Source organism: Henckelia pumila, chromosome 2 (assembly GCF_033568475.1).
Source record: "Henckelia pumila isolate YLH828 chromosome 2, ASM3356847v2, whole genome shotgun sequence".
In the NCBI taxonomy this organism is placed as follows: Eukaryota; Viridiplantae; Streptophyta; class Magnoliopsida; order Lamiales; family Gesneriaceae; genus Henckelia; species Henckelia pumila.
This window is the reverse complement of record NC_133121.1, coordinates 148,769,145-148,796,645: the sequence shown is the minus strand read 5'-3', so window position 1 is coordinate 148,796,645 and position 27,501 is coordinate 148,769,145. Positions and strand designations below refer to the sequence as shown.

The window sequence follows — 27,501 nt, the reverse complement described above, 5'->3', positions numbered from 1 at the left end:
CCGAGCCTCAGCTGGGTCTCACCCATTCTAAGCCTGCGACTTCTTGTCATCACCTGCAAATCATTGCAAATGTGAGATCCACATCCGGTATCCAATACCCAAGAAGTTGTATTAAGTGACATGTTTATTTCAATATAGAACATACCCTTTGCAGTTCCCAACTGCTCAAGATATTCCTTGCAGTTGCGTTTCCAATGACCCGGCTTCTTGCAGTAATGGCAAACATCCTTGGATTTTCCATTGTTTGAAGCCTTTGTCTTTTGCTTCTTCTCGGGCTCGACTTTCTTGGGTGGGGTAGAACGTTTCTTGCCCTTCATACTTGGCCCCTTCTTAGCAGAAGATGAGGAGCCCACCAAGAAAGCTGGTTTATCCTTCTTAAGTGTGGATTCATATGTAACGAGCATATTGACCATCTCTTCTAGGGTGGCCTCTATCTTGTTCATATTAAAATTTATCACAAATCCATCAAATGAAGAAGGAAGAGACAGAAGCAATAAATCCACATTGAGTTCATGCTCCAACACCAAATCTAGGGTCGCCAACTTCTGTATGAGCCAAATCACTCGTACCCCATGATCACGGACCGAAGTCCCTTCACGCATGCGGCACGTCATCAACTCCTTAACAGTAGCGAACCTTTCAGCCCTCGACTGAGCCCCAAAAAGTTCCTTGAGTTGCGCATGAATGTCAGCAGCATTCACCGTGTCCTCAAATCGCCTCTGGAGTTCATCAGACATCGAGGCTTGCATATAGCATTTGGTCTTGATGTCATGGTCACACCATGCATCAAGTTTGGCCAATTCCTCCGGACTTATGTCAGCTGGTGCTTCCTTCGGAGGTGCTTTCTCTAACACGTAGAGCATTTTCTCCGAAGTTAAGACAATCTTCAACTTCCGGAACCATTCCGTATAGTTTGCGCCAGTCAACTTGTTTTGTTCGAGGATCGAGAATAATGGATTTCGCGAATTCATTGTATGAAATACTGAAAAGAAAAACAGACATATATCAATGATTGTTTAACAATTTACTAAGACATAAAATAGGCGAATTTAATTTTATGAATCTCACTCCCACTATTTTAACGATTTCACCACCCTCTAGTGAAAACGGGAAACTTTTTCCTTAGTGAGAACATGGAGTCCAATTGACAAACTTATGGTCCCGAATAATATCAGCCAACCATAATTCTCAAAAGGTAGAGCCCAATTGCTTCCAAAGCAACCCCCATGTGTTTACCTCATGTCCAATAAGGGCCCAATAATATGACGCCGTTTAAAGTGACATGTCAAGATGACCCATCAATATTAAGTTGTGATGGACGGTCGCCATGTGGATCCCCCAATAATATGAGCCGATCCCATGGGAGTTCCACCCAACTTACAACATTTGTCGATCCAATGTACAGCTTTCCGACGGACGGGCCCCCCCAATAATATGAGCCGGACCGTATCCGCGGGTAGCATCACATACATTGACCGTTGATGGAAGGTGGGAATATTTAAACAAATTTAAATTTCCTTTATTTATCTTGATATAAATTTTAAATCATATTTAAAATGAGGGATTTTTAATTATAAAAATATTTGTCTCATCATATTCATTTTATTGCATGCTTGCCGGATTCACGCAATTTATGTCTAAACATGCATACAATCATACTATCAAATATTATATAGGATGATCGATTCCATTTCTAATTGACCCGTGGTTGCCAATCACGGGTCTTAGTCCAATCCTAGGTAATATGCAGTATGCAATGCAATCCTATTACATGTGCTTCCAATTTACATTTCTTCAGTCTTTATTGTCTGCTGGGCCCACCGTCTTCAAATCTTGATCTCCCACTAAATCTAATGCATTTACAATAAATAACAATGACAAGTAGGGGATACATTTTTAGGGTGGGAACGGGCTATAAACCAAGTCCACTTTTATTACATATGACATTCATATCGGGCCATAAACCAGGCCCATTAATAAAACCAACAACAATAAAAACAAAATGTAAATTCCTAACATACACCTACAAAATTGGTCATGGCAATCGATCATCCTTATCCAATAACATTTAATTCAAAATTAATTTATTGGATAACATGCAGTGGCAATTCAAATTTAAACAAGATAAAATCATATTTTATATATAAAATCTCATTTCACATATAAAATCATATTTTATCTCTATATCAAATAAAATCATATTTTATCTATAAAATCCAATTTTACAAATAAAATCATATTTTACTCAATATATCATAAGATCATATCTTATCATCAATTGTACCAAAATAATTGATTTCAAAATTCAATTTACGGATAAAATATTAAAATTTTCCAAAAATTCAAATTTATCCAAAATCAATTTTAAAATTTACGGACTCGAACAATTCGATCCGAAATCTCGTGAACCAATCAAAAACAATTTTTGATCGGACCAAAAATAAAATTTTAACATATTAAAACTAATTTTTAATAAAAATAATAATTTTTCCCGCGGGCCGCCCGGGACACTCCCGGGCCGGCCCGCACCCGGGGCGCGGGCCGGGGGCAGCCCGGCTGCCCCCTTAGGGCAGCAACAATTGCTGCCCTGGCGTCGCCTGGCGCCGCCGCTGGGCAGCGCCGAGCGTCGCCCTGGGCGGCGCCGTGCGCCGCCCTGGGCGGCGACGGTCGCCGTCCTGGGCGGCGCCATGCGCCCCCTTTGGGCAGCGCCGTGCGCCGCCCGGGGCAGCAACAATTGCTGCCCCACCGGGCAGCGATCCAATCGCTGCCCGGGTTTTGCCCCGAAAAATTTTTTTTTTTTTTTTTATTTAAAAATATTTATTTTGTTTTCCAAAAACCGAGATTCAAAAATTTTGTACAATCGATTAATTTAATCGTTTGATCTGAGCAACCTGGCTCTGATACCACTGTTGTATTACTGGCGGTCAGATCAATCACGATTTATACCCGGTGCAGTGGAAGTTTAAAAATTTTATCATGGAACAATTCCATGGTGTGGGTATCAACCATTCAACGATTAAATTATTGTGTGTGTAAAATTCAAATAACAATTAATTAAATTTTACCTTCAATCTCGAATCGAGATTAATGGACACCACACAGATTTCTCTGCGCTTCTTGTATCTCCCAGGAACTGATGAACTCCTTCAATCAGGTCCACGAATGGGGTTTAAATCCCTCTGATAGATTGCACTAGAAAATCTATCAGAAGTTTTTCTGCGAAGAGATTAAACGAATCTGATTCGTTATTCCTGACTGCAATTCAAAATCACAGACCGAAATTTTCTCGGGCAGAGAACAGGGAGGGGACGGCCGAAAACTTTTGAGAGAGAGGAGGGTTTCGATTTTCTGTCTCAAAAATTATGAGCTGTTGTATCTAATTTCTGTACTGCAATAACTTATTTATAATGCAGGCCACTAACACCTTAGGGCCCATTAGTCATAAGTTGAGGCCCGACAAGCAAAGCCCGCTCGTTCAGAAATTAATATAAAATTCATCGTGACTCCGATTGATAAACCGATTTTACCAATGTGCACAGAAACCATTTCTGCACATTTTAAAGTCAAAATAAATTTTCCTGAATCCGAATTCAGTGGTTTCCTAAAATGTCCATCCCTATGTCATTTTAGGAAATCCTACTCCCTTACTCTTATTTAAGAAGTCCAACTCCTTAGTTCATTAAATTTAACTCTTTAAATTTAACTATCTCAACGGGGATTAAAACTCCATTACACTGTGTGACCCTCAATGGTTCAGGGATACAGCTAGCCGTGGGCTCACAACTCCTTGTGACTCGGAACAACACTTTCCGACTTGCTCAACGAATCATGGTAAAGCGCCTAGCAACATCGCCCCATGATTCCCTAGGTATCACTGATAGTGCCTACAAGAACCAGTAGATTTTGGTTAGCGTACAGTACGGTCCCTTCATCCAAATATCCCGATCGAATCAACAACCATTGGTATATCGAGAGTCGCTCAAGATTCGATAACTATGCAATACATCTTGAAGATCAAATTAGTGACATCGCATGTGCTACTAAGAAACCATTTCTTAAATCACATCAAGTACTCTGGCCAGAGATTTGTCACACTAATATCTCCTCAGATCGCATAGGATATCCACACTCGCAAGTATGTGGTGAATCCTTGACAACAATGCATTGACTCCTATATGTGTCGTAACTGTACCCAATCTCGACACCTGATGACCCCCATAGAGTCGGTAAACGAGTCAAAGCACAGCACTAGCATATAGAGTCTCCATGATGTTTCAAGTCGTAAGGACTAATGGTGTACAACCAAAACCGCGGACTTTATCCACTCGATAAGTGATAACCACTTGGAAAGTCCGGATAGGGTAGTTCGATTATTCATCCTATGAATATCCATTTGCATGCTTCGAACATCTCCATGTTCCCTACCAATGAAACGTGGTACTCCGCATCGCAAATGCTAGTCTCAAACTCGAGCGATCCTTATCCTTATTATCGGACGGCTCAATCGACTAGGAACGGTTTTTAGAATATACAGTGACTATAAGATGTATTTCATGATAGACATCTCCATGTTCTACCACATCTTACATACACTATAGTATATTCAAGGTCTTTATCAAAACAACAATAGTATATCACAATATAACAATATGAAGTAATATAAAGTCATTGCCATAAAAGTGTAAATAATATTAAACAAAAGATTGTTTATACAAAGAGTCATCAAAGCCCATAGCCACACAGTTGGCTCACTGGGCACCCACTCTTACAATGGAGTCGTGGTTTCAAGCGGAATCCTTTTTAAATAAGAATCGAACAAGTTACAAATTTTATGTGCGAACCGCTCGAATTTGTCTTAAGTACAATTATGGGTTAAATTTTCATCCTTTGGTTTGTCTGCTAAATCACCATACGATCATCCATGTGTGAGTCATTTGCATGATTACCGTTCAAATATTTACATGTACGTCATATTTGAATATGCATGCTAAGTGTCATATTCATCAAGGAAAGAAAGTATTTTGTGAACGAAGTGAGATGATTGTGATTACATTTATCCATGTGTATGCGTGGGGCTGGGAGACATTTTGGCCTCCCTTACCAAATCAGTATTGGTTTCCTTACCTTAGCATGTGTTTGTGTGGGGTTGAGAGATATCTTGGCCTCCCTTACCAAATACAGGGCAAGATTGGGTTGGGTGTTATCCTGACCTCCTTGCGGCATAGTGCACTGCAACCATGATCATGATCAAAATCACAGAGTCACAATCCAAGAATCTCAGTTCAATATTTATGACTATGTTCAGATCAGTTTATTCAGTTATTTATGTTCGACTTAGCCATGCATATATTTCATTCATGTTTACTCCTTTCATTCAGAAATCATTTATTTAAGTTAGGGGCGCAAAAAAATTATTTTATTACAAGTTATTTTTAATCTGCATGTGCTTGTATTTATTTAGTACTCGTTATCCCTCCCCCCATTTTCTTGCTGAGTCTTTTAGGCTCATTACACTTATTTTTTTTCAGGTGATGACTATTACATTGAGGCTGAGGGGCAAGATCCCTAGGGCGAGGTCACTGGTGGGGCAGACCCTTGACCGACGTGCTTTTAGCTTTTCACAAAACTCTGATGTTGCCCTTTTTATTTATGAGTTGAAATATTTTCATACACTGTCAGTCATTTGCAGGATGTGTTTTCCCTGCTTTAGAATTTTTGGCATGTAAACTTAACAGTTTATTATTTCGCAACTGCGTGGGATTAACTCCACTTTCTAGATTCTATGATTATCGTATTTGGATTTTTATCAGGTGTTTATTTCATTTGTTTGAACTGTTGTTTGTGACAGGTTGACTTTTAATAGTTTTAAACGAGCCATGGCAAATTTTTTTGAAAAAATCCGTAATTATTTATTTATTATTTATAGTTAGAGAGTTAGGGTCGTTTTAGTTGGTATCAGAGCACGGTCTTGGTTTGGGCTGTGCCTACTGTCGGTTGCCGAAACTCAAGGGATCTCGCCTCAAAGTCTGTAAGATTTAAGTTTCCTTTATTGCTATTTGTTCATATTAGTAGCATTAGTTTCCTAAATTATTTGAGCATGTTTGAGTTTAGATAAAATCTTTTTCTTGAGGCATGAAATTTGAAAGTGGGAATTTGAACTTGTGTACAGATGGCACCTCGTCGTGACCTTCGCGCACCTCCACCTCCATCGCCTCCTCCACCGCCGCCACCTCCACCTCCACCTGTAGCACCTAAGATTTCACAATTTAAATTTCATGCCTAAAAATTTTCTTATTTATATATATTTATGATTTTAATTACTTAGAATTAATTGCTTAATTTTTTTTTAAAGTTTAAGTGCTCAAATATTTTAAGTTCTTTATTAATGAAATTTCTGAGACAGTGACTTCCGGTACCGCCGCTTGGCAATGGCGGATTTTTGGCAGTAAATTCGAAGATTTGCTATTTTAAAAGTTTAGTAGGGAGGTAGGAGGAAAATTAGATGGGAATTCAAAAGTTAGGAATTTCCGGGTATCAGAAATCTTTTTTTAGTATTGCAATATTGGGTTTATTCTTTAACTTTTTCAAAAGTTAGAATTTTTATAAACTCGCATTAGTAAAACCCAATTTAATATTTTTTTGATTAGGGGTTTTTTTAAACTTAGGAATTTTATTACTGTAAGTTAGTAGGTGAGAGTTGTAATATAGAGTTGTACTATAGAGTTGTACTTTTAAAAGCACACACACAACTATTTTTTCATGTTTACACCTATACTTATACACACTTGTACACCTCACACACACCTTTTAAACACAAATAAAACATTTATCCAAACCCTAGCCCTCTCATTCCAAGATAGCCGACCCCTCTCCCCATTTCCTCTCATCTTCCCCTTTCGGCCGCCCCTCCTTGTTGCAGCTCCAGCCGCCGCCGCCGCCGCCACCTTCCACCACTGCTGCCGCTGCCGGAGCACCTCCCAAGGAAGTGTATCTTGTGTTTGGTCCAAGGCTCCATCCCTCTTTCCCCTTTATTTTTTGTTTTTGAGCAATTGCAAAGGATAGGCAAGTATATGCAATTTTTGGGCTTTCATTCAAGCTATTTATGTTTTTGCTCTTATTCTCTTGTGATTTTTCAAAATGCTTGTTATTATATGCTTGTAGGGTCGAATTTTTAACAAAATTTCAGTAGGGTTCTTGGGGAAATTTCGAAATTTAGTTGCCATAGCTTTTAAAGAAGTTGCATGATGATTTATGATTGAGGGCATGAAGTGTTTTGAATGCAAATGATTAATTTCGAAAATTCAGTAGTTGCATGCTTAAAATTTCGAATTTTACATGATGATTGGGCTGTATTTGAGGGTTGATTAGTGCATTGTGTTGTTTGGCAATTGGTTTCAATGATTGGTCAAGAATCAAGACACATTTGGTGCATGATTTTGACATTTTTGAATTGTGGAGTGGGAGTGGGGTTGAGGTCTGCCTAAGTGCTTGGGATAGGTCCTAAGTGATGTTAATAAAGGTGTTTTGTGGTTTGGAAGAAAGTGGGGCTAAGGAAATAGGTCTTGGTGGTGCTTTCTCAAGGTAGAGGTGTTGTAGAGTGAGTTTGGCTTGGACAGGGCAGTTTGGTTTTGGGGCAAGGGAGGATCTGGACGAGGTCTGGGCATGGCTAGGGCTGGTCCTAGGTCAATTTTATGATGTTTTGGTCGCATCGATATAAAATGGGCTCGTTTCGGGTAAGATTTCATCAAGTTATGGATTTTTGAAGTTAAGGTGTCGGTGCCGAATTTTGAGGGCAAAAGTGGGCTGTCCGGATTGGGTTTTTGTTCAGGTTGTATAGGCTGTCAAATGAGGTTTCAAACAGGTCATATGGTTAGTTTGTAGTCTTTGGAGAGTGTCGGTTCGAGCGGTGTCAAATTTGGCTAAGAGATGATAGAGTTAAGGGTTTTACGGTTTGGTTGCTTGGTTTAAGGCAAGGTTGAGGAAAGTAAAGAATAGTTGGGATTTTAGCTTAGGGGCAGCCACTCACCCACCTTGCACCCATATTTTTTAGTTGAGTTCCATTTCTTAAGTTGCATATTCATGTGCGTGAGTTTCGTCTTTGAGCCAAACAATATTTTCAAAGAAAGTCGTTACAAGTTCTTGCATGCTAAGTATTTTGAGTCGAGTCAAGGAAGGAAAGAAAATATTTTTAAACAAAGTGAGTTGATTGTGACTGGACAGGGCAATGTGGGTTGAGGGATGCCTCACCCACTTGCCATAGACGTGTAGTAAGCGGCCGGGTTCATCTCGACTCCCCTACCAAAAAGGAAAGTAAAGGGGCAAATCGCGTCGGGAGAAATCTTGGCGTCTTGCCGGCATAGTGCACTGCAGCCATGATCATGATCGAAACTTGAGTCATAATTTGAGGATCTAAGTTCTAAAGCAAAAACAAAAGTTAAAGTTTCAAGTACTAGTCGACTCGTCTCAATTTATTCAGTTTTATGTTCTGCATGCGTTTCAGTTAAGTTAAGAAAGTTCAAAAGTTTCATAGCGTGAGTTCATACTTGCATGTTGTCTCATTTCCCTTATTTCACGCATGTTTACAGTTTAAGTTTCAAAGTATATTATGTATAGTAGTTTGAGTATTGCTTGGAGTATTTTAAAACCCTTTTATATCACTGTTTATACTTGCTGGGTCATTAGACTCACTATGCTTGTGTGTTTGCCAGGTGAGGAGGAGTTCGTAGGGACCGAGGGGCAGGGTCCTTGAGGGGAGGTCACCGGCGGAGCGAGGCCCTACGACCGTTGCTATTTCATGTTTCTGCACTAGTTTATGATTGTAATAAAGAGTTTAAACTTATGTACTTTTGGTAATAGTCAGGATGTGTTTTCCCTGTGCTTAAATTTTTAAGCCTTGAAATTGTTATCGCTATCTTTTCCGCAGCCGTGTGGGGTTGCTTTTACTTTCGAAGTTATGTTTACCGCAGTGGTTATCTTTTTGCCGCATTTATTGCTTTTGGTTAGAATTGCTGGCTGTGACAGGGAGGTTTTACATACTTTCAAACAAGTCATGGCAAAATATTTTTTTTAAAATCCGTATTTCTTTTATTATTTATTTAAGCATAGAGTGTAGGGTCGTTTCACCACTTCCTCCTCCGCCACCTCCACCAGCTGCGGATGTTGGGACCCAGGTGCTAGCTGGTTTAGCCCGTATCTTAGAGCGACATGTGGACGCTCCAAGGGCTGGACTTGGGACTGTTTATGAGCAGTTCAGGAAGATGAACCCAAAGGACTTTGCTGGCACCACTGATCCATTGGTAGCGGAAGGATGGATCCGTTCACTCGAGGTGATCTTTCGTTATATGCAGTTGGAAGATCCAGATCGGGTTCGTTGTGCTATCTTTCTTCTCCAAGATGATGTTTCTCTCTGGTGGGAGGGAGTTGAGAAGACAGTGGATCCAACTACCCTGCCTTGGACTGAGTTTAAGAGACTCTTCTTTGAGAAGTATTTTACTGTGGATGTGAGGGCCCATTTGAAGACGAAGTTTATGAGCCTGCATCAGGGAGATCTATCTGTGGCTGAGTTTGTGGAAATTTGAGCGAGGTTGCCACTTTGTGCCTTTGATTGGGGACGACGAGGCGAAGAAGCTCCAGCACTTCATTGTTGGGCTACGACCCACTATCCGACGAGATGTACTCATGGCGGAGCCAGCTGACTATGCTTCGGCGCTCAGATGAGCTTTGAGGTATGAGCAGACTTTGAGAGACATCAGCACTGAGTCACAGAGTAAGAAGCCACTTCCATCTCATGGTCCGCAGCAGCATCACGGGAAGAGGCCGTTCATTGGGCCGCAGTGTCAGCAGGGACCCTTCAGACCTCAGGGACATCTGGCCCATAGACCCTAGGGGCATCATGCCCAGAGATCTCAGGGTCAACAGGCTCAAAGACCCGCTGCTCCCCAGACTAGGGAGAGACCCATATGCCCAAATTGTCATCGTGCTCATCATGGACAGTGTCTGGTAGGTGCCGGTGTCTATTATCGGTGCAAGAAGCCAAGACAGGTGGTTTCAGATTGTCCATTGCGCAAGACGCCGACTTAGGGGAGAGTCTATGTAATGCAGGCCGAGGAGGCCGATCCTGATACCACGCTCATCACAGGTAATATTTAAGGCTTTTAATTAAGGGTGATTTAATTGATTCATAGATGCAAATTTTTTATTATGAGCTTTTCTTTTGGGGAATGTGAACTTATTAGGTTGCATGCTTCGTGTTAATTGGTTGTGTTGACATTAATAATTCTGAATTTGGGAATTTGATGACTTAGAATGAACCTAAGTAGGACTTGTCTTAATTGCTTTCAATCTTTCCGTGGTTGTAATCACCTTTAATGCAAGTAGAATTCTAGTAGCCGGTGTAGCGACTAGAGCCTTATTAGACTCGGGGGCTACACATTCTTTTATTTCGGAGGCTTTTACATGCAAGCGGGGTATTGAGTGTGAAGAGCTATTTGGCGGATTCACAGTGACCATCCCATCAGGAGAAGAACTGTCCACGAGGAATTTAGTGAAGAATCTTGAGCTTCTATTGCAAGGGCAATCAGCGAGTGCAGATCTGATAGTGTTGCCCATGCCTGAGTTCGATTTGATACTTGGGATGGATTGGATGACGAAGAATGTTGTGGTGATTGACTTCCAGCAGCGATCAGTGATGGTCAGACCGGAGGAAGAAGAACCATTTTGGTTTGAGTCTACTAGGAGTTCGAGGAGGACTCAAATTATATCTTTAATGAAAGCTAAGCAGTTGGTGCATGATGGATATGAGACATTCTTAGCCAGCATATCTTTGACTGAGATGCCAGCACGTCCGGGAATTCTTGATGTGGACGTCGTCAGAGATTTTGGGGACGTGTTCCCAGGCGATGTTGCAGGTATCCCACCTGATAGAAAATTCGAGTTCTCTATTGACTTGGTACCGGATACTGTGCCGATCTAAGGAACCGTATAGACTGGCTCCTACGGAAATGAAAAAATTGAAAGAACAGATTCAAGAGTTGGTTGATAAGGGATTCATACGCCCTAGTTTCTCTCCGTGGGGCGCACCAGTCCTCTTTGTGAAAAAGAAGAACGGAAGCCTAAGGTTGTGCATTGATTATCGAGGGCTGAATAGAGTGACGATAAAGAACAAGTACCCACTTTCTAGAATTGAGGATCTCTTTGATCAGTTGCAAGGAGCCTCTGTATTTTCAAAGATCGATCTTCGCTTCGGTTATCACCAGTTGAAGGTGAAGGAGTCAGATGTGTTCAAGACAGCATTTAGGACTCGTTATGGCCACTACGAGTTACTTGTGATGTCGTTCGGAATGACGAACATGCCCGCGGTTTTCATTGATCTTATGAATCGCGTGTTCCAGCCGTACTTGGATCAGTTTGTCATTGTCTTTGTTGATGATATCCTCATTTACTCGAAGGATAGAGAAGAACATTCACATCATTTGAAGACAGTTCTAGAATTACTCCGAGAGCATAAGTTGTATGCTAAGTTTGACAAGTGCGAATTTTGGTTAGAGAGAGGACCATTCTTGGGTCATATTATTTCCAAGAGTGGAGTGAAAGTAGATCCTTCTAAGGTTCAAGCAGTGAATGAGTGGTCTGTGCCAAGAAACGCATCGGATATTTGCAGTTTTCTCGGATTGGCCGGATACCATAGGAAGTTTATCAAGGGTTTTTCATCAATTGTTGTGCCCTTGACAGCATTGACCAAAAAGAATTCCAAGTTTATTTGGAAGCCAGAGTGTCAAGAGACCTTTGATGTGTTGAAGGAAGCTCTTACGACAATACCAGTGTTAGCTATGTCATCTGGAGAGGGAGATTTTGTGGTTTATACAGATGCTTCCAAGTTGGGACTTGGTGCAGTGCTTATGCAGCAAGATAGGGTTATTGCTTATGCTTCTAGAAAGTTGAAGGAGCATGATAAGAACTAACCTACTCATGATTTGGTGTAGTAACCCGTATCCAAAATTAATGATTAATAGGTAATTAATCAAGTGATCATGTTTAAATTTAATAAAACATGATTAAAGAAATTCCAAATGGATTAACGGAGTCCGAAAATATATCCAGGACACTCGAAAATGGTGGGCATGACTCGGGAAGTTCGGACGCTCCGAACTGGTGTTCGGAGGACCCGAACGTGATCGGAGTCAGGATCAGAGGGCCGAGGAGTTCGGACGATCCGAAGAGGGGTTTGGGGGATCCGAAGAGGATCGGAGGCTCCGTCGGTGGAATCGGAGGACCCGAACAGGGTTAGAGCTTACGTCATCAATTACGTCAGCAAGGTTACATCATGGCTGACATCACTGTTGGGACTTCGGAGGACCCGAAGTTAGGATCGGACTATCCGATCGTGTTTGGACGATCCAAAGTCATGATCGGAGGATCCAAACTAGTTCGGAGGGCCCAAAGCCGAGTTCGGATGGCCCGAACTTCATCTATAAATAGAGGATCCGAGGTTCATTTATGACTCGCTCATTTCCTCTCTTCTCTCTCTATTCCTAAGCCTTCTGACTCATATCTAGGGAGATCTAAGCGTCCTACGGGAAATCCGGAAGTGGCTTAGTGATCTAGACGTCGTTGCGGAGCTATGACCTAGTTTTGAGGCTATCGACAGCAAAGGGCTAACGATGGATGCAGGTATAGCTTTGGCATCCTAAAAATATTTAGGAGTATGCATTAGCTTAGTTAAGGCTTTTAGAGCTTTATTGTTGATGCATGGATATTGCATTGTAGTAGCAGTAGACTGGACTAATAGGCTTGGAGTATAGGCCAGTGGAGCTAGGTTTTGACCAGCAGTGTTAGAGGTACGTAAGTACTGACCAAGATAGCTGGCATGATATATTTGCATGTCTGTTGCATGAGTATGTGCTATATGTCTTATCATGTTTTAGCATGTTTTACCGTCTTAGCACATACATGATTTTACGTGTGACTGCATCCGGAGAGATGTGAGTCATTGACAGTCTCCATAGGGAACAGTGATCTCATATTGGACTCGAGTCAGGTATGACAGTTTCCATATGGGACTTGTATCCTATTTTGGATTCGGGTCAGGATGGGGTTGGCTCAGCCCTGATATGGAATATACGAGTACCCCGCGGAGTAGCTCTCTAGCCGGTACTGTATATTTCCGGTGCCATGAGCAAGTGTTTTCACTTGAGTTTTAAATCATATTGTGTGCGCATATTTGTATTTATATCATTGCTTTTGTATTAAGCGTTGTCGCTCACGCCCCTGTGTTTGGGTATCGTGGTGTACCTTGTGGCGGGGCAAGTTTGAGGCTGGACGGTCCAGATGGCTTTCAGCAGGATTGAGCTTTGGAGAGTGCAAGGTTGTAGAGGGTAGGGATTTTTCTACCCTGAACCTTCGATTTGGTTGTATAATATTTATACACGATTGTTATCGTCGGTTGTATTCTGCCGATTGAATTTGTTGTATTTTAATTATCTGCTCTTTACGCTTTAAGTTTTAATTGCATGCACTTTTATCGTAACTCTGATGTAGATAGTGGATCCGGGTTAAGTCACTACATTTGGAGTTAGCAGCAGTGGTGTTCGCTCTCAAGATTTGGAGACACTATCTCTATGGAGATAAGTGTAAAATATTCACCGACCATAAAAGCCTCTTCATCACCGAGAAGGAATTGAATATGAGGCAACGGAGATGGTTAGAGTTGGTGAAAGACAACGACTGCGACATTAGTTACCATCCGGGTAAGGCTAATGTCGTCGCAGATGCATTGAGCAGAAATACAGCAGTGATTGCCTCTTTTACAGTGTCTAGACCGTTGCAGGATGAGATTCAGAGATTCGGACTAGAGTTCTATGTCAAGGGTAGAGCTCCTAGATTGTCAGCCTTGACAGTGCAGACTACGATGTTTGACCATTTCAGAGTTGCTCAAGCAGTTGATGAGCAGTTGAGTAGGTGGAAACAGAGAGCTGACGAGAGAGGCAGTGATTTGTATTCAGTAGTAGATGGGATCGTAAGGTTCAGAGGTCGACTTTGGGTGCCCGCAGGTGATTCTCTGCGAGTTACTATCATTTCAGAGGCGCATACATCATCGTACTCTATCCACCCAGGTAGTACAAAGATGTATCGGGAACTTCAGCAGTTGTATTGGTGGCCGGGCATGAAGCATGATATTGCCCGATTTGTGTCAGAGTGTCTGATATGCTAGCAGGTCAAAGCAGAACATCAGAAACCTGCAGGATTACTTAAGCCACTCCCTATTCCCGAATGGAAATGGGAGAATATTACCATGGATTTTGTGGTTGGATTGCCGAGGACAGTGAGGGGCTCGAATGCTATTTGGGTTATTGTCGACCGTTTCAGTAAGTCGGCGCACTTTTTGCCAGTAAGGACGAATTTCTCTATGACTCAGTATACGGAGTTGTATGTCCGGGAGATAGTCAGACTACATGGTATCCTTGTTTTCATAGTGTCTGATAGAGATCCGCGATTTACGTCGACTTTTTGGAAGAGTCTTCATGCAGCCTTGGGTACGAAGCTTTTGTTTAGTACCGCTTGGTATGGGAGACCGTGTAGATCACCGGTATTATGGACCGAGATTGGTGAAAAGTCAGATTTGGGACCCAAGATTGTTCAGCAGACTGCCGAGGTTGTAGCCAAGATCCGCGATAGGATGAGGACTGCACAGAGTAGGTAGAAGAGTTATGCCGATCATAGAAGAAGAGACTTGGAGTTCTCGGTGGGAGACCATGTGTTTGTCCGAGTAGCTCCTATGAAGGGTGTAATGAGATTCGGGAAAAAAGGAAAATTGGCACCAAGGTTTGTAGGACCCTTTGAGGTAATGGACAAGGTAGGTGCATAGGCTTATAGAGTGCCCTTGCCGCCTAACCTTGATGGAGTCCATAATGTCTTCCATGTATCAATTTGAGGATGTATATCTCAAATCAGTCTCATGTGCTTAACTTGGAACCTCTTCAGTTATCTCCTCACATGACGTATGAGGAGAGGACTATCCGGATTCTGGATAGACAGAAGAGGAGACTCCGTAACAAGTCGATTCAAATGGTCAAAGTGAGATGCCAGAATCATTCGGATGAAGAGGCCACTTGGGAAGCAAATGCAGATATCAGAACTCGTTACCCAGAGCTTTTTAGTAAGTCTTAATTTTGATGACAAAATTCCATATTAGGGAGAGATGAATTGTTACGTCTAGAATTTCTTAATTTAAGTTTCATGTCTAAATCAGTCTTTAATATTTATGATTTTAACTATTTTAATTTTCTGTGTTAATTGGCTAAATATTATATTTTCCCGCGCATTAGAATTTATTATTTTTAACTTTTGCAAAAATTAGCATTTTTATTTTTCGGACTAATAAAATCAATTTAATATTTTAAATTAGGATTTTTAAGCTTGTATTTTTTATTTATTTAGTGCGATTTAATTTGTAGACCTAATTGCTTTATTGGTTTGGCACTTTTTAAAAGTGTGTAGCACTTTTTCCTAAATTTCATAACACTCTCATTTTTTTTTCTAGGGTTTACCTACACATACACTTGGACTTAGATTTAACCCTAGCCTCCAAACACATTACACTCTCAACACACACTCAACTCATGCCTCAAACACACACACACACCTCACGACTCAAACTCATTTCTCCTTCCCCAAGCTCAAGGATCGGTTGTTCCCTCTTCTCCTTGGATCGCCGCTGCAGCTCTTCTCCTTCCTTCTTTTCCGGCGAGGCGTCTTCGTGGCCAGCTGAACGAGCTGCTTATTTCCCTTATAAGCTCGGATTCCAGCTTGAGCAGCCCTTTTCCCCTTTGTTTCGGGTTTAGCACATTTGAGCTCTTTCATTTCGGTTTCTAACTAGGCAAGACTATGGCTTATTTTTCCCGTCACCGTGTGGAATTGTATGTTGTGTGTGAATTGCATCTCACGAACCATTGAAATGTATATATGTATATGCCCTGTTCGGCCTTCACTATGTAGCCGAGATTTCCCCCATTTTAAGTTTGATAATTATGTTATTTGTTGAGATTGAAATAAATATTGAATTTGAAATGTTGTATGCTTGAATGTCATGTTGTTTTCAAAATTCCAGAAATTTTATGGCATGTGGTTCGAAAACTTGGAGTTTTATTGTGTTGATTTGGATGGTGGATTGGGGGCTACCATGAGTGAAATGTAGTCACATGGCAGTGTTTAGGATGGGTTGGAGTTAGATTGTAAATTGGTTAGAGGAAACTTTGAACTAGTCTAGAATAGAGGGGCTCGGTTTTGATGGTGGCTGGGGGGCTGCTTTCGGGCTGAGTATAGGTATATTTGAGGTGAATTGTAGGTGCTTGAAATGTGGTTAAATGTTGGTCATGGTCCTATATTAGTGGCCTGGAATTTGGGAGAATTATAGCTAAGTTTTGGGTTGAGTTTGATCATGAGTCTTGAGCAGAATTTTAGGAGCGTTTGGGGCTGTCCGGAAACTTATGGTTAAGGTTGAGTATATCTCATGATTTGGTTAAAGTCTTGGGTCTGGAATAGGTTTGGAATGTTAGGAATATGTCGGTGAAAGCGGGAATTAATTCAATTAAGATTCGGTCGAGTTCTAGACATATAAAGGAAGGTGTGCAGAATTTTGAAGTTATAGGAGGGGGCTGTCCGGAAATGGAATTTTTATAAAATGGTTGTTTAGGAAATAAATTCCGAGGATGATTTTTCTACTTAGTTCTAAGTGTCATGGAATCGTGGTTTTAAGCGGAATCCTTTTTGAATAAGAATCAAACAAGATACAAATTTTATGGGCGAACCGCTCGAATTTGTCTTAAGTACAAATTATGGGTTAAATTTTCATCCTTTGGTTTGTCTCCTAAATCACCATCTCGATCATCCATGTATGAGTCATTTACATGATTACCGTTCAAATATTTACATGTACGTCATATTTGCATATGCATGCTAAGTCTCATATTCATGAAGGAAAGAAAGTATTTTACGAACGAAGTGAGATGATTGTGACTACATTTATTCATGTGTATGCATGGGGCTGGGAGACGTTTTGGCCTCCCTTACCAAATCATTATGGGTTTTCTTACCTTAGCATGTGTTCGTGTGGGGTTGAGAGATATTTTGGCCTCCCTTACCAAATACAGGGCAAGATTGGGTTGGGTGTTATCCTGACCTCCTTGCGGCATAGTGCACTGCAACCATGATCATGATCGAAATCACAGAGACACAATCCAAGGATCTAAGTTCAATATTTATGACTATGTTCAGATCAGTTTATTCAGTTATTTATGTTCGACTTAGCCATGCATATCTTTCATTCATGTTTACTCCTTTCATTCAGAAATCATTTATTTAAGTTAGGGGCGCAAAAAAATTATTTTATTACAAGTTATTTTTATCTGTCTGTGCTTGTATTTATGTAGTACTCGTTATCCCCCTCCATTTTCTTGCTGAGTCTTTTAGGCTCATTACACTTATTTGTTTTCAGGTGATGACTATTACATTGAGGCTGAGGGGCAGGATCCCCAGGGCGAGGTCACCGGTGGTGCAGGCCCTTGACCGACGTGCTTTTAGCTTTTCACAAAACTCTGATGTTGCCATTTTTATTTATGAGTTGAAATATTTTCATACACTGTCAGTCATTTGCAGGATGTGTTTTCCCTGCTTTAGAATTTTTGGCATGTAAACTTAACAGTTTATTATTCCGCAACTGTGTGGGGTTAACTCTCCTTTCTAGATTCTATGATTATCGTATTTGGATTTTTATCAGGTGTTTATTTCATTTGTTTGAACTATTGTTTGTGACAGGTTGGCTTTTTAATAGTTCTAAACGAGTCATGGCAATTTTTTTTGAAAAATTCCTTAATTCTTTATTTATTATTTATATTTAGAGAGTTAGGGTCGTTTCAATCTATGTCCATTAAGCTTGATGAAGTAGCTGCACGTACCAATGTTAAAAGAAAATAAATATAATCAGTTAGATTAAACAAATACGAAAAAATATTTCATGGAATTAAAAAAAATAATCATGCCATATGTGATATCACTTAACGGAGATTTTGACGTTGGAAACACCATCTTAAATGAACCACGTAAATTACACTTTTCGGATACTATGTCTCCTGAATCCAGATTTTTTGCAATATTTACAATATAAAATTTAAAATATAAATTTAACCAAATATAAATGAAAAAATTATAATAAAAATTCAAAAGATAAATGTTTCCATGTTTGGTAAAATAAAACAATAAATTATCTTCCGCATGAATTTACTTAAATAAATTGGCTAAGGAATTTTTATTATAACTTCCTTAAAAATAAAATGCGTGTACAATCTTGGGTCCATATATTTAACTAATAATATCTAAAATAAATATTTTTCATTATTTCGAAGCGAACATATATTTTTTTTCTAGCTAAATTAACATTAACATGACCCAACTAAAAAAATCATAGATCTGTGTCTAATAAAATACTAAACATTAAATTAATTAAATTAATAATACTACATTAAAATTAAATAATTAGAATTCAAAAAAGTAAAATTTTCCATGTTATTATAATACAATTAATATTTGATATTTAATTTGAGCTTTAATAAATACCTAAACTGAGATAGCATTTTCATGAATAAAAATAAACCCAAAACTAAGATAATGTACACAAAAAACTAATAAAAACATGACCACAAGTTATTTTTCTTACTATTGATCAGGCCTAAAGTATATACATTATAATAGACCAATGACATACAGTTCAATATTCATATGGCCCTAAATCAAAATACAAAGTGATGGCCCATAATACTAATCCTAAACTCATGTATACTAATAAATAAGCACACATGTTGTGTATAAAAACTACATAAAATACAATAATTGAAGGAAAAATTTGTGTAAAAAAAGATAAAAGAACGTGAGAGGTTTTATGTTTTTTTGATTACATAAATAAATTATTTTTGGGTGAGGAGCACAATCAAATATTACAATAGTGGAGATAAACGTGAGAGAGGTGTTGAGAAAGTGAGATAGTGAGAATAAAATATTACTTTATTACCTTTTTGTATTGGTTTTCTTAAAATTTCAATTATTAAAATTAGGGGTATTTTAGGATGTTCCCTATCATGCAGTCGATAAGCGAAAAATTCTCTTATACTTATTTTTTTTTCTACCTCCAACACTTGATTTGGATTCTGAAAATGGAGTATCTTCTCGATAACCATCCTCACCATAGTGGAAAATATAGGATATTGGAGAGAGAGATATGCAGGATTCAACTCATTGATACGTTTAAGTCGACCCGTTTGTAGGCATGATTAACGGGCCGGTTCGGCCCGGAACCGAACCGAACCCGACACAATAAGCCCGGAACCGGACCCGGTATGGAAGAACCGGGCCCGGAACCGAGCCCAATCCATTTACTAATGGATTGAACCGGTTCAGGGTTTTCAGAACCGGTTCATCCGGTTCCGGTTCCTGGACCGAATCTAGATAAATCCGGATCCGACCCGGAACCGAATCCGGAACCGGTAAAAATAATAAAAAAATAATAAAAAAAAAAAAATTGGATTGTATCTGTTGGCAATTGTGTACCATGCAGTAGCCGTTGCCAACGGCTACTGCATGGTTTAATTGCAAATTGGCCCCCAAATTAGGGGGCCAATTTTTAAAAAAAAATTTATAATTTATACCCAAAAAATTTCTATAAATACTAGATAGTTTTCATTATTTTGACACAACCATTTTCTCATAATTATCTACTTTACTTTCTCTATAATTATATCTCAAATATATATTTATTTAAATTCTACTTTCTCTACATTCAATGGCATCATCTTCAAACCGTGGTGGTGGTCGTGGTGGTGAATGTGTGTTCGATCTTGCTCAAGATTTTCCCTATATACCCGACTTTGATGAAGTCGAACCTGGGAACGAGGAGGAAGAAGCAATGCAAATCCCCAATTTAGATGCCGGGACACCATCTTCCGCTCGGAAAAGCAACACGATTTCAACGAGTACGACGACAAGACGAGCAAAACGAAGTAAAGTTTGGGATCACTTTGATATCGAACAACAAGGTACGAACAACTCTTTTGCCGTATGTAAAATTTGTAAAACCAAATATTCTTACAAAACTGGTGGTGGTTCCGGTGGTACTGGTACTTTGAAAAAACATTTAGTCAAGGTACATAAACTTGATCCGGATACTCTACAACCATTTAGTAGAGAACCAACTCAACAACAAATTAATCCTTCAAGTGGTAGAGCTTTTACGATTACTAAAGATATTTCTCGAAAAGCCATTGTTAAATTTGTTACGAAATGTTGTCAACCTTTCCTACTAGCCGAACAAGAAGGTTTTGTTGAATTTACTAGTACTATTCAACCGGGTTTTCATAATATTTCTAGGCATACACTTAAAAAATATTGTTTCGATATGTATAAGGAATATAAGGAAACACTAAAATCGCATCTTTCAAATATTTCGTGTAGAGTTAGTTTGACGATTGATATTTGGACTAATATTAAATTTGAATCTTATCTTGTTGTTACATGTCATTGGATTGATGAAACTTGGTGTATGCAAAAAATAATTTTATCACTCGATTATTTAGAATCGTCACACAATGCATACACTATAGCTAGATATGTTTGTAATGTTGCTAAGACTTATGGAATACAAAATAAAATAATGTCTATTACATTAGATAATGCGAGTGCCAATACTCTTGCAATTAGATACATAAAGAATTCATTAAAACTGATTTTAGATGGAAAGTTGCTTCATGTTAGATGTGCTTGTCATGTTATCAACTTATGTGTTAAATGTGCATTGGATGATCGCTTGTGTACTGTAATAGAAAAATTCAAAACATGTGGAAAATTATTACGTGAAAGAAGATATGGATGTGATTGGAAAAAACTAGTAGAATCAAATGGGATTAGATTTAAAAAATTTCCTGCACCAGTTGACACTCGATGGAATTCTTTATATCATTTGCTTCAAACTTTATTACGTTTTAAAGATTTAGTTACTCCATACTATAATAATATTGCTGCAAATGCTTTAGTCTTGACTGACGATGATTGGAATATTTTGAGTCATGTTGTTTCTTTGTTAGAAATTCTTAAAGAAGCAACCGAAAAATTTTCTGGCATTCACTACCCCACTTCTCCCATGTTTTTGCCTTTGATTTTCAATATGATATTTAAATTTATGGAACATCGTGGTGATTCATTTATGCATGATTTTATTTCTAACATGGAAGATAAATTTTTGAAATATTGGGAGAATATCCCAATTTCGCATGGTTTAGCAACACTACTTGATCCTAGTCAAAGCCAAGGTGGATTAGACATATTTTTTGAATATTACGCTAAATTTCTTGGGAAGAATGTTGACGATCAAAAGAAGTCAATAACACATTCTCTCCAAGAATTGTTTGATTTGTATGCAAGAGAACAGGGTGAACCGAGTGCACAGTCGGATGAGAGACCGATGGAGATAGGCAAAACTGGAGCAATCAACTTCTTTCAAAGTTTGAAAAGACAAAAGTTGAAGGGAAAAGCTACAACAACTAATTACAATGAGATCCAAATTTATCTGAGCCAATATATTGAGACTACTGAAAGTTTTGATGTTCTAAATTGGTGGAAAGTAAATTCTCAACTTTATCCAGTGTTAGCGGCAATTGCACGAGACATCCTAGCCGTTCAAAGTTCTAGTGTTGCTTTCGAATCGGCATTTTCAATATGTGGAAGAATCATTGGTGATCAAAGAACTAATTTAAAGCTAGAAACACTTAGTATGTTGACATGCCTCCAAGACTGATTTGCAGCCGAAAAAAAGAATAGGACCGCTGGAGCATTCGACGAATTTCAAAGTTCAAGCTCCGACGAAGAACCGGAGTATTCGAAGTATATTTTAGTTAATCGTGATGAATTTTAGATTTCAATTGTAAAATTAAACGTTTCAAGTTATGTAAGGACCTCGGTTATAATTATCTAATAAAAAATAAATCATTCAAACATTGATACAACCAAGAACCAAGAATATAATCAACCAAAGTTTCAATTTTTTTTTTGTTATAATGGGCACGGACCCCGTGCATAGGGTCCGTGCCCTTCAAATTTTTTTTTTTTAGAAATCTGCTCAAACCTGATGGCACACGGACCTAGGCACGGAGGTTAGTCCAGGGTCCGTTCTCTGCTTTACTCCAACTTTGAAATCGGTTGGAACCGGACTGGAACCGGTCCGGTTGATGTCGAACCGGACATAGGTTCGAATTGGTTCCAAGGTAAGTAACCTTGGAACCGGAACTGGTCCGGAATCGGTTAGAACCGGTTCCCACCGGTTCCGACCATTATGGACCCGGAACCGGCCGGAACCGGACCGAAACCGGTCCGGTGGAACCCTTAAGCATGCCTACCCGTTTGTATTTCTACTAAAATATCTCTGTCGTCCAAAGACTCATTGAAATCTTCCACAATTAATGCACCAACCTCAGAAGTAGAAGGAAGATTATATCGTCTTCCGTCCTTATCTTTTCTACCAATCAGCCTTAATTTAATATTGGATCGTACTTCTACCATCATTCTTTCTTTGATCATCCTAAAAAACTTGACCAAAACATTGTTTTCATTTAATACGACCTTCAAATCAGAAACTATCTCCAGATGCAGATTATTTTTGTCTCTATTTTTTCTGAAAAATATGTTGATTCGATATAAATGAATTTTTTCTACTAAAATCACAAATACGATAAATTAAAAATAAGACATATTTTAAGATATACATGACAACAGAAATCCGATTAGTAATTTCATTTTCTGTTTTGTAAATATATAGCTGAGCAAACTTCGAGGTTGTACCTTCACATGGAGGTAGGCTTCCAATTAAATTATAATTCTGACCATGAAGTTTAAAGGGTAAATTATAAAAAAATACCTAAACACAACTTTCATTTATGGATCAGTCCTCATGTAAGAGAGTTTTAGACTGCACACCTTAAATAACTATGATTTTAGTTTCCACTCCCTAGTAGCATAAAAAGACACCAGTACCCTTATTTTTTGCGCATGTTGTGCACATGATCTCTCTCTTCATGCAAACCTTTATTTTCCAAATTTCTTAAATAAAAAACTCAATAACAAAAAATTTATTTTTTTGAAATATCAATTAAATCTGAACATCGGTTTTTTCTTATATTTTTTTCTAGTAATCCAAATTCAATTATCCTCTTCTTATTTCATTATTTTCAAATAAATTCACTAAATATTGAGTTATAAGATTTTATTTTTTGACAAAAAAATCGCATAGAGTATTTCGGGAGCCAAATTGTAGTGACCCGCTCCGTGATCACCTACTAATCAGAAACTTTGGCATGCAATTAATCTGTAAAATAAACATAATCAGAGTAACTGCGAAATTAATTCAAAATGATGAATCAGCATAATACAACCGATAAATATACCCAAATAAATACAACACAATCGAATTAACTTAATACAAATAAATTAAAACCTAGCGGCTAACCCTGCAATCCTGCCTTGGTCATTGCCTAATCTCCAAATCCCTAGGAGAACTACCTGCAACTGCCCCATCGAATGGGGTGTCCAAGAAGCACAGAAATATGAACGTGAGCGAATAACGCTCAGTACGAGAGTATGAGTATACAAATATTATATGAGCATGAAATCCTTGGGAAAACTACCTGCAACTGCTCCGTCGAATGAGTTGTCCAAGAAACAAAAAAAAATGGACATGAGCGAACTACACTCAGTACGAGAGTATGAGTATATAAATATTATATGAGCATGAATGCAAGTGTACGAGTACCAAGACACTAGGTCAAGAATCCTGCTCACTGACTCGACCCCAGGTATATAGCACTTTGCACCGTTGCACCAAGAGGTGGCTCATATATCCTATGTGTATATCAGGACCTGAAACAAGTCCACGTCTCCAATCATCCACTACACGTAGGGTGAGCGCCCTACTATCGACTATCTCAAGGGTATAAGCTCAATATGCTAATGCATAAATCATAATATTGTGACAATATGCAGATAAAATCATGTCATATAAACAATGCAACGCATAATACATGCATACTCAGTCTGAATATCTCGAATAGTACTTTCACACCTTAATAATTGTCCTAGATGTCCAAGAATCTACATTCCATCACTACAAATCATGATAATCATAATGCTCTAAAAGTCTTAACTAAGCTATTAAATACTCCCAAACTATTTATAAGATCTCGAGAATATCTCTGTCCGTCGTCATCCCGTTGATGTCGATTGCCCCAGAACTGGGGCACAACTCCGCTACGACTCCGAAAATGTCTCGCCAAGACCCACCCCTTGCAAAAAAAGGCTGGAAGACCCTAAAAACTACTACGAATCGAGAGGGAAAGAAGGTGAATTTGGTGCACAATTCTGAATCTCGGACCCCCTATTTATAGGCGGAGATCGGACGATCCGATCTCGCATGCAACCACGCGTCCGATTGCTTTGATCGGACGGTCCGAACTGGACTTCGGATCGTCCGATCTCACATGCAATCTAGGTGTCAAGATGTAACGCCCCGATTTTATCTTAATTGAGTTTATTTGAGTTAATCAGAAATTACAGAGTTCAAGAGCCGACTTGATTTTGATCAGGGTCTATTTTGCAAATTTTGGAAATTTCAGTGACTAAAATGCAAATTGGGAGTTTAATATATTATCTACACTTGGGAGAAGGTTGACTAGTCTCCATTCCTTCTTCTCTTTCCCTTCCATCACCTCCTCCACCATTGTTACGCCCCAACACCCATTTCAAGCTTTGTGATTTCAGTTCAAGCTTGATCCGTCCGTTAGAATTTATTTCTGAAGGCATATTAGCGATCACTGCAGCGAGAGATTCGTTCTATCGTAAGTTTTTCTTCGATCAGCTAGACTTCTATTTTCGGATGTTGTTAGAATCGATTGAGTTTCGGTTATGTTATTCTTGGCAGAGTTCTGATCGTATATTCTCAGTCAGTTTTGAATTAAAGCGTCGTTCGGAATTGTTATGATTTTTGGAAGTTTATTCAAAAATTTGGAGTTTGAGATTTGATGGGTTTGTAGTATTTTGTTGTATTAGCATTGTTATGAGTTAGTATTGTTGTTATACTGCTGTCTGTGTTTTCGGTTCGATCAGTTATAACCGTTATGCCGCCGGTTTGAGTTTTGGGATTTCGAACCGTTTCGAGTTGTTGAACTTTGGCTAATGAGTTTGATCATTGTTGTTGATCATCTTTTGTCTCCGTACAGATTTGTTTGGAGTTTGTCGAGCCCGGTGTTAGCAGCATTGGATCGTCGAAGAGTTGGACAAAGAACGGTAAAGAGATTACCTTGAGCAGTTGTTGTTGTTAGGTTGTATAGTTTCTGATATAACCTTTTATTGTAACTTATCCATAGTTGGAGCTACTTGCATTGAAAGGTAAAATCAGTCATTGTATAGCGGGATAGCATACTCGAGACAGATTGGTTCCTGAGTTTTCCCTTAAATTACATACTTGCATCAATACTTGTTCTATCATGTGGAACTTGTATTTTGTGTTGTTTTAGCTTTTGTTATATGGATTAATGTTTATGTTTTCTTATGCATTCATCTTGAGTCAATCCTTTGATTTCAGTGGGCAGAACGTCCCTTTTTAATTAGACGTTTTGGGGGCTATGTTGTGAGTGACCTGGGTTGTAGAAGTTCACCTAGTGTCAGCATATTCCTCATAGTCGCACCAAAGTCTAGGGGATTAGGATACGTGGCACCACCTCGATTGGGAGAGTCGATGAGTCGTTACGTGATCTCATCATCGGGATACCAAAAGCATAGCAGCAATCCCTTGTTTATCAGAATTGATATCCCGATTTAAAGACATGCATTTCATTATGTTTATATTGAATATGTTGTTGTCTTGAAAGCATGTTTGTTGTTGTATTACTTGTTATGTTGCTTTTACTAGGAATATCTTTCTCACCGGAGTTATCCGGCTGTTGCTTTGTTTTGTAAATGTACTTGGCAACAGGTGGGGCATGATCGAGTCAGCGAAGACCCGGTTAGCATCAAGAGTGAGAGATAGAAGTGAGACTTGGTTTAGAAGTCGAATTCAGCATGTCAACCTAGTTTATGTTTTGAAGCGAGTTTAGAACTCTAGCTGGGATTGAAGCTGGTTGTTGCATGTGATTCGAACTTGATATGTTTTGTATTCGAACTCGTTTGTATTTCGGAGTTGTATAACTTGGAGCGAAGTATGTTTAGAACTTCTATCGATCGAGACTTTATGTTGATCTTAAATATATTATGAAAGCATGCTTTGGTATTGATATTTGATATTGCGTGTATTCTCTACACCCCCATTTTGTGTATGTATTTGAATTCATGTCAAAAAGCGAGCTCGGGAACTTTTTAAATGCTTGAGCATTTATGCCCAGGCTTCCCCCACGCGCGCGTGATTGTACCTCGCGCGAGTACGAGAAGCAATTCCAGGAGCCCTGGATTGTTAGCCCGCGCGCGAGCGAGATTTGTATCTCGCGCGGGCGCGAGCCTTCAGCAAGGTTGCTGGAGGCGAAGCCTGCGCGCGCGCGAGGCATTTTTTTTAAAAAAATTTAAATTTAAAGCATGTTTTTCTTATGGCTTATTTATTGTTTAATCTGAGATTAGATGTTTAGAACCGAGGCCTCACACAAGATCTAATCCATCTATCTCGCCAGCACTTCGGACGCTCCGATCGTGGAATTCGGATGGTCCGATCTCTGTCACGTGTTGATCTCAAGTTGAAAACACATCGAACACCTAACTGGTTGAGTTAGGACGCGTCGATCTTGGGATTGGATTGTCCGATCTCACCTCCTTCCGAACCCCAACTTAGCTTCCGAACTGTTGAAGTTCAAACCATCCGAACTCATCCGATCCACCCGAATACTTGGACAACTCCACTAACCCATTTGGAATTTTCTTAATCATATTTTATCCATTTTAAACATGTTTAAATCACTTAATCTTGTAAAATGAAACTGGGCTACTACACAAATCAAGTACTGTTATTTGTACTGATTCAAGTCATATTCTTATTTCATGAATGTCAAATAAATTAATTCAATATTGAGTCTCGAATTTATTTATTTTTTTTGACGTAAAATAATCGAATATGAGTATTTCAGGAGCCAAATCAAATACTATTTGAATAATATTTTGTACTTTTTTTTACTAATTCAAGTATCATCTTCTTATTTCATGAGTACTGAGTCTCAAATTTAATTTTTGACAAAAAAAAAAAAAATTGAATGTGAGTATTTTGGGGGCCAAATAAAGTACTATTTGAATAATATTATAGGTACTCTTTGTACCAATTCAGGTATCAACTTCTTATGTCATGAACACAAAATAAATTATTCAATATTGAGTCACGAATTTATTATTTGACAAAAAAATAATCAAATATGAGTATTTCGAAAGTCAAAGCAAGTA

The 27,501-nt window shown here is 38.9% G+C and overlaps 1 protein-coding gene across 1 annotated transcript; it reads left to right on the top strand.

Annotated features, from left to right (window-relative positions):
• Positions 1–10,095: 10,095 nt before the first annotated feature.
• LOC140878663 (uncharacterized) lies at positions 10,096–10,972 on the top strand. The gene is made up of 2 exons (XM_073282279.1): positions 10,096–10,138; positions 10,320–10,972. The coding sequence occupies exons 1-2, from the start codon at positions 10,096–10,098 to the stop codon at positions 10,970–10,972; spliced, it is 696 nt and encodes a 231-aa protein (XP_073138380.1).
• The last annotated feature ends 16,529 nt before the right edge of the window (positions 10,973–27,501 follow it).

What these genes read in the sequence shown, in the direction of transcription:
- LOC140878663 (XM_073282279.1), top strand. Translation starts at nt 10,096, where the DNA reads ATGCAGGCCGAGGAGGCCGATCCTGATACCACGCTCATCACAG. An exon ending in TGATACCACGCTCATCACAG is followed by an intron (nt 10,139 to 10,319) that starts GTAATATTTAAG and finishes GAACCTAAGTAG; the next exon opens with GACTTGTCTTAATTGCTTTC.